This window comes from Ochotona princeps, chromosome 4 (genome assembly GCF_030435755.1).
Source record: "Ochotona princeps isolate mOchPri1 chromosome 4, mOchPri1.hap1, whole genome shotgun sequence".
Classification (NCBI taxonomy): domain Eukaryota; kingdom Metazoa; phylum Chordata; class Mammalia; order Lagomorpha; family Ochotonidae; genus Ochotona; species Ochotona princeps.
In genome coordinates, this window is record NC_080835.1 from 79,603,180 (window position 1) to 79,613,373 (window position 10,194).

General features: G+C 45.2%; 1 protein-coding gene across 2 annotated transcripts; it reads right to left on the minus strand.

Annotated features, from left to right (window-relative positions):
* Positions 1-1,372: 1,372 nt before the first annotated feature.
* Positions 1,373-9,806, minus strand: C4H11orf87 (chromosome 4 C11orf87 homolog). Of its 2 annotated transcripts, XM_058662524.1 has the most exons (3): positions 9,676-9,806; positions 4,303-4,457; positions 1,373-3,211 (listed from the first exon to the last, which is right to left on the minus strand). In XM_058662524.1, the coding sequence occupies exon 3, from the start codon at positions 2,950-2,952 to the stop codon at positions 2,353-2,355; it is 600 nt and encodes a 199-aa protein (XP_058518507.1). In that variant the 5' UTR covers positions 2,953-3,211; positions 4,303-4,457; positions 9,676-9,806; the 3' UTR covers positions 1,373-2,352. The 2 variants fall into 2 exon arrangements, with proteins under 2 accessions (XP_058518507.1, XP_058518508.1); XM_058662525.1 differs by lacking the exon at positions 4,303-4,457 and having other exon boundaries at positions 9,676-9,796.
* Between the last annotated feature and the right edge of the window lie 388 nt (positions 9,807-10,194).

A 10,194-nucleotide genomic window follows, 5' to 3' on the forward strand; every position in this document is an offset into this window, starting at 1 on the left:
GGTCATTGTTTATATGTTGTACTCAAAGATTATACCTGGTCTTCCTAATATTGCAATAGGGGGTGTTTAAATGTTTAAATGTGCTTCAGGAAAGGACTTGGGTGAATATTTTAATGGGTGACTAAAATTAAATTATTTAAAAGTTTTTTTTTTTTTTATGAAAAGCATTGACTGAACTTCGACAACTTAACAGATAACCAAGAACCATCAGAGTTAACACTCTTTCTGGAAAAGACCATATATGCCTGGACCCAAGACAGAACACAAAAAATGTTCTTGAGAGAAAGATACACTTGAGGGACACGGTTGTCTCAAACCCTGTAGGGTAGTAAGGACTCTTTCTGTTGCACTTTTTGTAGGTGATATCCACATATTTTTCAAACATTTGTATATCTGTCAAAAAAAAAAAAAAAAACGGGTTCCCATAAAATGATGCCACTGCATGTAATTAAGACTGTGCTATGCTTCTGACCCCTTCCCTCTGTCATACATTCAAAGGAAACACAGTAGTAGATTTTCATAGGAAGACACCATTTCCAACATAGATGTCCTTATCTGGCATTTGCAAACAGAGCTCAAGATATCTATTTTATTCTTTCACTTTCCTTTTTTCTCCTTACGTGCTGTAAGTGTTAAGTTAGCTAAGCCAAACTCAGAAAGAAAGAGAGCCCTTCCTTTGCTGCATCTCAAATACAGGAACAAATCTTTAAATTAACAAGCTTCAAGCATCTTTATTCCAAAAGTAGCTACTGAATTTAGCTTCTTTTAAAATTTGCATGTCCTGTCATCCAAATTGCCCAACATCCCACCAGTCTCACCCTCAAATACGTAAGTAGTGCACACACCACTGCCTCCAGGTGGTAATTGCATGCAGGGAGAAATACAGGCACTATTTAAATATTTACCATGTTTTAAAAGACGGCATTGCTGCACATCCATTATTTGCTTGTTTTCTGTCATTGTGGTTATTTCAGTTATTTGCAAAAGAAAGAAAACATATGTGTTTAACAGTCTACTACAGAGTAAGGTACAAAAGAACACTTCTGGAAACAGCAGAAGCCAGGTCTGCACCACTGAATTCTTCATCCAATGGTAATCATGTCATAACAACAGCTGAAAATTAAGAGCAAGAATATACAGTCTGAAGGACACAGTATGGAGTAATAGTTTTCTTCTGTATTCGGTACCAATATAATAAATATATAACAAAGGTGTACTTGTTCTTAAAGTAAAACAGTAACATTCTGGTTGGTTAGATATACTTTCATTACTGCACATCACCTTATCACATTTTGTTTTCACAAAAAAAGGTAACTTATGCAGTGTTTAATAAGAAAACCAATAGTACACACTAGCCTGATTGTAGAAAAAAGAAGAAATCAACCAAGAGCAATTGGAGTCCAGTCACTTTCCTAAACAGCCCCTCTTCCATCTGCACAATCAGAGGAAGTAACCATTATGGTGAGGCAATTTCAGCACCAGACCTGTATGGACAGCTCCCGTATCCTTTGTCAATCCTGAAAACACCACATATCAAAGATGTATGAGTGGGGGCGGAGCAGGGAGCGAAAGCCTTAGCTTTTTAAAACTCAGTTAAAGATTCTATTGTACTTATACTCGGCCAGCGAGAGAGATTTCTCAATGTAAAGTAAGAGGATCAGTCCTGGAAATGTCGTGATTAACCAAGAAAGCTGGGAGGAAAGTTAACATGGAGAGGGGGTATCTGTCATTAGCGTTTTTCTGGGACTTTCTCTGTGGCCTCTCGGAGTCCTGGTGCTTACTGCAGACGTTTTCTTTATAATAGACTACTGCCTGAGCCTGGCTGAAGGTGAAAGAGGGGAGGGAAGAGAAGCCAAAGGAAAAGTGAAAGCTGGGGAGGGGCAGAGGGGGCAGGAAGGTAACTAACCCTTGACAGCTATGTACAACATTACTGGGCCCCCTTCCCACCTCCCGTCGCTTTGGAGGTCAATGCCTTTTATATATTTGGTAGTTTGTGCGGTTTCTCCTCCTTTATTGAGAGGGGCATGGGACAGAGAGGGGAAATGCATTCTTCACTGACAATGAAAAATTATGTGATTTGTCATGCGCTTGGATTGTGTTATTAGTATCATAATAATTACTATAAATATTAATAAAGTACTATTATCAGCATTATTTCTTTTTTTCCGAGACTTTCCTCGCCCAATATTTACAAATACCGCACAGTGCCTCGGCGGAGGAGAAACAGTAAAGGGAGGGAAGGGAACGAGAGAAGGAAGAAGGAGGAGACAGAGGACAATGGAAAAGGAAGGAAGAGGAACAAAAAGCAAAGGATGCCAAAGATGCTAGGTACGAGGGGGAGGGGCTAGGCAATCAGGACAGTACAACCGTTTGCAAAAGGCCCTCGCCAGCTGGGTCCAAACAGGAGGAGGTTGCGTGTGCTCCTTGAGGACTGGGGGCTGGCGGTGGAGGTGCTGAAGTACTGGGGCCATTGCACGGGAGGCCAGGGGATGAAGAGGAGGAGGAGGAAGCGGTGTTGGAGGGGGCAGAGAAGGTAGAGTCCTGGGGCTGCCTCTCCAGCCGGGTTTCTTTCACATGGGTTGGGGCCTGCCCACCTGGCCTGGGTAGCCCCCTGCTGCTGCGGCTACCACTGCAGTGATCCCGCTCGTATTCCTCCTGAGCCCTCTGCATCTTCCGCTTCTTCATCCTGCGCTTGTGGATGTGGAAAGTGGAGAGGGACAGCACGATGAGGCAGAAGATGAGGGTGACCAGGACAATCAGCACCAGTGTGGAGGAAAAGGACTGGAAGAGCTGCTGTCCCACCTGCGTGATGCAGGTGCCCCCGCCACCACCTGCGCCCGGGCCACGCCCTCCAGCGTTGCCAGTGCCACTGGCGTTGGGGGAAGCAAAGGTCCGGTTGAGGAGACAAGGCGGCAACGCCAGCCTCAGCTCCTTTGGCGCCCGGGCACTCATCGGCACTGGGCTGGCAGGGGCTGGGCCCACTAGGCTTCCTCTCTTGGACACACGTTTCCCACCAGCCAAGAAGAGGATGAAGCCCCCGCCACCAGAAATTACTCCCGGACACGGGAGGGGGCGTGCGCGTGAGCCAAGGACCAGGGGAGCAGCTGTTGCCAAGCAAGTCGGCCAGGGAGCGGGTGTTGTCGCAGAGAGCCTCTCTGGTTCTGGCTGGAACGCCAATCCGCGCGCCCTTTTCCTTCACAGAGGCACCAGGCTGTGAAGAGAACAGGTTTAGGTTATGTTCCCAACCTCTGCCCTGGGCAGTGCAGAGGAAGGGAAGGATCTGCCGCTGCCGCTGCTGCTTTGCGGCCGGCGGAGCGCATGTCCCCAAAGGGGCGCTGGCCGCTTTCTCTGCAGCCAGAGGACCCCCGTTTTCCGCCCACCAGCCCGCCAGCCCTTGAAAGCGCACCAGAGCCTTTAGTGCTGGATCAGTCTCCTGCGGGGAAGGGATCTGAGCTGGAACCTCGGAGATGCAGATTACTCAGCAGATAAGGCAGCTTGCTGCGCCCTTCTCAACTTTGCAATTGCTGTACACAAGGCAGCTGTGTAAGCTCCCGGTCCGCACTTCCCAGAGCACTGACTCTCTACCTGGATGCTACTCTCCCGGGCACCCAGTCAGATCGACCTTCCCTTCTCTCTCCCAGACGACATCAGATCACTTAGGTCCCATTCCCAGGGGATGCTCCTGGCACCACATCCCTCCCACTATACCTCGGTGCGCGGCCGTGGCTCACGCGCAAGATTGCACCCCATGCTTTCTCCTGCCTTCTTCTCTGGTCCCCTCCTACTCCCTCCACTCAAATAAAAAGAGCTGAATGAAGCACCTTGCTCGATGAAGCACATCCGCGCAAACGCCCCCTTTCCTCCCGATCCTCCCGCTTGCTGGTTTGTCAATAGCCTGCTTTTCTCTAAGGGAGATGCAACTGAAAGGAGGGTTCCCGCCTGTAAAGTTTGAGGAACAGACCTTCTTTCCAGCCTTCACACACCCAGCCCACTGGCTCCAAGGCTCCTCCTGTGGACCACAATCAGTGGACCCGCAGCGTGCAGCACAGCCTCGATGCAGCTCCCAAGAGGTGGCTGCAAACTGTTGCACTGCGGAGGTGCCACACCGCGCACAAGCCCAGGCTGGGGCCAGGGGCCGGGGCAGAGGCCGGGGCAGGGGTGGGGGCCGAAAGCTAGGGACAGGAGTGCCTCGCGCAGGCCGCGGGGTTGGGGGCGGGGGAGTGGCACTGTTCTCTCCACTGCCGCCCAACCACCTGGTGGCCCGGGGACCATCAGAAGCCTTTACTTCCTCTGGTCTCTTACCTGGAGCCAGCGGCTGGCTGTAGGGAGGAAGCCCCCGCTGCGCGGCTGCAGTGGTGGCTGCAGAAAGCCAAGAGTGAAGGGGTGGGAGACCTAGCCGTGCTGCCGCCGCTGCTGCTGCCGCCTTCTCCGCTGCTACAGAGAGCTCAGCTCCCAGCCTATTGCCAGAGAGGCCGGTGACGTCAGGCAGCCACCGCCAGGGCTCCAAGCCACCCCTGAGGCTCCCACCCACCCTCATATCCCAACACTTTGTCCTGACTGAGGTAACCTCCACCACCACACAGACTTCCAGTTCTCCGCTCTTCTGCCCTGGGGTTAACAGGAGCAATCCCCATCCCCCAATCCTACCAGCAACCCATCTCCCCACAAGCTCTTGCCTAGGAAGGGGTTGACGCTTTAGCTTTAGTTCTCCAGCTGTCAGATTCCTCACGCTCATCCCTTTCCCAGATGACCCAAGAAACACATTTTTACATCCTGGAGGACTCTCCCCGCAAGGTGCACAGACCAGATTTTCTCCCTGGTAGCTAAGGATCTCCTTCCCCGCTCCCCTCCTTCCCCCTCAAATCCTGCCTGCACAGCCTGCCCCTGCTTCCAAAAATCAACTGCCAGCAATAGCTAGCTGACAAATTTCTCCACCCGAAGTACAAACCCAAACATGAATCAAACAACCCAAATTAACCATTTCCATTCCCACCATTCCTCTCCACCAGAACCCCAAATTGTTTCCATTCCTTTCACCTCATGACTGTCTCCTTCATACACTCATCCCCAGGCCCAAGATCTACTGATGCACTAAGACACTCGTGAGCAGGAAGATGACAAGACTTGGAAGAGTGCTAATGAAGTGTCCCAGTTATTCTGAGTGTCTCTCACAGGGCACCCCACGACAGCCCTAAGTCTTGGTAAAGTAAGAGTGCAGCACTTTTGCTGGATAGAGTTTCAATACAATGAATAGAAATTCTAGCAGAATTTTTGGCAGTCTGAATAAATCTTAGTAGGGACTAGTCAGCTTACACTTTTGAAAAAAAATACAACTAGCGTGTTTGGTCACAGTAGGCATCTTCACAATGAAGCTTTTCATTCTGCTATTGGAGAAGTCAGATTGGAATAGGATCTAGGACAATACGTAGTCTTCGGAGGCATTCAGCTGCATTATTAATGTGTGTTTCCTTCTTCCCTTCCTACGTTTTCCCTCTCTGGAGCTTGAGTCTAGCACAATACCTGGACAACACTTAGTTACTCTGCTACTTTTCCTGATGTGCATCAGAAATGAGACAGAGCAGAAATGGTTGATGCCTACTTGCTTTTCTTTGTTGTATTTTTGAAGTCAGAGGGCCTGTCTCTGACAGATAAAGGTTATCTGTGATCTGGGACATCTCTTTCTCTCTGTGTATATGTTCCTATCCAGTCTTACTCCATGTTTTTCTTGTACTTGCCCCTCACTTACATATGAATGAAGAAATAAACAGTATCTCCACAACATTCTGCTCTCACTTATCTTTGTAAGCATCTTCAGGTTTATCTCCATAACCGTCTCCATAAGGCATCTCTGTTTAAACTAATAGCTCAGTGCATGCTGCACAAGATAGTTTCAGAACGCAGCTTATAATGAAACACAGTTAACAATGCAAAGTGAACCCAATGCTAGCATAACCTTCTTGCCTGGAGGGAGGCCATCAGATTCTAATGTAAGCCAGCTACCACATTTAGAGATTTTTATTTTGGTGACCACTAAATGATACTTCATCAGTGACACCTGCCAAGCTATGCTGCATTTCTGCACACTGCCTTTGCTCCTGAAAAGTTGAATCTAATCAACATTTTGCAAGGCAAATCCAATTTTGAAAACTCCCAAAAGAGATCTGGCTATTTAAGCAGTCTCTAGCACACAAACACACACACACTCCTACCTTACACAGCAAAAAATTAAAAAAAATCTTTAAACAATTAGCATTATCTATCAATGGTCTGTTCCCTAGATTTGGAGGAAGCAGTTATTTGGATTTCCCAGCAGAAAGCATGTTTTCACAATGTGTGTTGTATTAAGATTACATTGTGTATGTAACAGATTTCCTTTTATACATCAAGCTTCTAGGTGGTCATGAGGCTGTTACTGTTCTTATTCTTCTGTTACAAATGATAATCATTTGTTATGCCAGGAGTGCTAAAAGTGCCTGCAACACTCTATATGACCTGGGAAGACAAAGTGTTACCCTGAAACACTTATAAGCTACAGCAAATGAATGTACAAGACAATGGTATGTAACTGCAAATGAGTATGGTAGATTAAAGATATAAATTTTCAAGTCAACCCTTTCTCTTTCAAAAAGAATGGGTTGTAGGTTTATAATTTGTTCTTACCCAGAAGACAAATGTGCTAAATATATGGACTTAGATGTCACTGGGTAGTGTGGCTCAAACCCCAGGAGTAGCAGTGAAACAAAATATGCTGCTTACTTAGGCTGCAAGGAATGACAATAGTGAGTCGTCATGCTTTGGCACATCTGGCACAATGGTAAGGCTTCTCCCTAACAACAGATGGTCACTATATTTTTTTTATCAAACTCTAGAACCACACTCTGTGTGTTCTTTCCCCCAAAATGTATTCATCTGAGGTTAAAATATATGCCTTTTCATTTCTTTTTACATTTCTTCTGTCTCACAAAAGCAGAAAATGCTTTACCACCTCTCGATCTTACTATTGTACCTAACTCATTCTGTATACTGATGAGGAAAGTAACAGCAAAGAAAAAAACATCAGATCATCTGTAAGAAATATTGATGAAGAGGGCCTGGCAGCATGGCCTAGCGGCTAAAGTCCTCGCCTTGAAAGCCCTGGGATCCCATATGGGCGCCGGTTCTAATCCCGGCAGCTTCACTTCCCATCCAGCTCCCTGCTTGTGGCCTGGGAAAGCAGTCAAGGACGGCACAAAGCTTTGGGACCCTGCACCCGCATGGGAGACCCGGAAGAGGTTCCTGGTCCCGGCATCGGATTGGCGCGTACCGGCCCATTGTGGCTCACTTGGGGAGTGAAACATCGGATAGAAGATCTTCCTCTCTGTCTCTCCTCCTCTCTATATATCCGGCTTTCCAATAATAATAAAATCTTTTTAAAAAAAAGAATTATGCTCTTTGTAACTATTAAGCTTATGATTTGAAGATTTTAGATGTCAACTAAAATGTGAATGTGTCCATGATTTGTCAAAAGTACCTAGAGAGCACACAGGCAAAACATTTTTGAAGGCTATTGTTCAAAAATATTTGGCTAGTGTTACATCATCTTGAAATACAGACTAGACCCGTTACAGATGCCACAGCTATTTCATAATGGGATGACAACCAGGTCGATTCTTTAGTTTTAAGCAATACAGGACCCAGCACAATGACACAATTAGCTATTCCCTCCCAGCCCCCTCCAGTGGCAGGATCGCAGTTGGTATTGTGGCTGCTCCATTTCCATATCCTTGCTTGTAGCCTGGCAATGCAGTAGAGCATGGGTCAAAACCTTAGAACCCTGCACCTGCATGAGAGACCTGAAGGAAGGTTCTGGCTCCTGGCTTTAAATCTCTGGATTTTGAGGCCAGAGATTCATCTCTGGCTATTGGGGCCATTTTGGGGGAGTGAATCAGTGGATAGGAGATCTTTCTCTCCACCTCTCCTTCTGTCTGTGTATCTGCCTTTCTGATAAAAGTCAATGATTTCTTTTTAAAAACAGAAATACAATAAAACTTAAGCACCTTTACATATCTTTAGATCATTGTTAAACCCTTGGTTCCTGAATATATGCTTCATTACATCTCAACATAAAAGTACCATGTAGTTATCCTTCAGAACCAACTAAATCTGAATATTTGTGCAAATATTGCTTCTTCATTTTACTTGAAAAATTTTTTTACTTGCACATGGCCAGTGGAGCAGCTGGGACACAAACCAGTGTCCATATGGGATCCCGGTGCTTGCAAGGTGTGGATTTAGCCACTTGGCCATCATGCTGAGCCCCTAATTATTCTTAACTAGAAATTTCCTTCATTGGGGCCAATGATACGGCATAGTAGGCTAAGTGCCTGTGGCACTAGCATCCCATGTGAACACAGGCTTGAGTCCTGACTATTCAATTTCTGATCCAGATCCTCAATTGTGACCTAGGAAAGCACCAAAGGATAGCTCAACTGCATCCACATGGCAGATATGAAAGTAGTTCATGGCTTCTGGCTTCTGGCTTCTGACAGGCCTAGCTCTGTTGGTTTCAGCCATTTGGTGAGTGAAACAGTCAAGAGAGATCTTTTTCTCTCTCTGTTTCTCCTTCTCTCTATACTCTCCTTTTCAAATGAGAATAACATAAATCTTAAAAAAAAAAAGAACTCATTTATCAAATGCTTTCTGTGTTTCAGAAATTATATGAGATGTTGAGTATATTAGTGACTACGGAAAAGTCTATAATCAGGGAATGCTTTTCAATTCTGAATGATTACAATCTTGTTATGAAGTGAAGCTCAAAGGAATCCCTTTTCTCTTTATAAAAATTTTATTTTTGTTTGGTTGTTTATTTGAGAGACAAGGAAATAACAGAAAGAGAGAGAAACTAACATACATATATTTATAGGGATTTTACTGCTTTTGGTCATCTATTCAAATGACTGTAACGGTCAAGGCTTGGTTGTTCTGAATCTAGGAGCCAGAATCTCAATCCAAATCACCCACACAAGTGGCAGGAATGCAACCAACCTGAGCCATCAGGTGATGTCTATCTCCCAAGGTTCACCTTAGCAGGAAACTAGAATGACAGATCTAGGAACTGCACGCAGCCACTCCCATAGAAGATGTGAGCATCTCAAGCGACACCTTCACCACTAGGCCAAATATCACCCTCCCATCTGCTAATATTCCTGATGACATAATGCTGTATCACAGAACAGAGGGATGTAAACTCAAAACCCTGATGGATGTGAAGTGAGAGAGGTAGCTGGGTAGAGATAAAAATAATTCCATCATAAAAAATAAATTAAGAAAATCAGATACTAAGCACTGCCAACATTTGGGATCAGATAATTCTTTGTTGCAAGTGGCTGTCTTGTGCATTGTAGGCTGTCGTGTTGAGCAGAATTCTAAAGACAATTACCTAGGTTCTAATATAATAGCTACCCTACCAAAAGCTAATCAAGGTCAAGACCCTGCTGCGAAGGGATTTTTGTATATATAATTAAAGTACACCAGAAGATAGGGAGATTATTCAGATGGACCAATCTGTTAAAATATGCCATTTTCTATGGCTAGCAGCAGCAAAGGAAATCATAGTTTTCAATCACAATAGGAACTTTTTATGTTGTTATTTGACACATAAGATGAAGGGAAGCAGAAACAAGTCAATTAACCTACTTTAGGAGTTGGGAACAGTCTCAGTCAGCAAGGAAATAGAGATCTCTGTCTTACAGCTTCAAGGAACAGCATTCTGCTAATTGTCTGAATGGTGTTGGAAGTGAGGTTCCCCAGACTCTCTAGAGAGTGACCCAGCTTGGGGATACCTTGATTTCCACCTAGAGAGATTCTAAGCAGAGAACTTGGCTGAGCACCATCTCTACAATGTAAGAACTCTGACGCAGCATGTTAGTGATTTTCTAGACTACTAAGTTGCAGTAATTTGTCAAACAGTGAAAGGAAACTAATATCAGCATTCCTGATACTATGGTACACTCCCTCCCTGAAAGTCATGCTTAAATTTAATCCCTCTTCTGAGATATTAAAAAGTGAAAAAATTAAGAAGTGATGAAGGCTGTGCTCTTAGAAATGGATTAAACCATTCATATTGTTAATGAGTTAATGTATTAGTTCAAGAGTTCGTCTGCTACAAAGCTACATTAGCTATTTTTCCCCGAGTACTCCCTGTCTGCCACCACA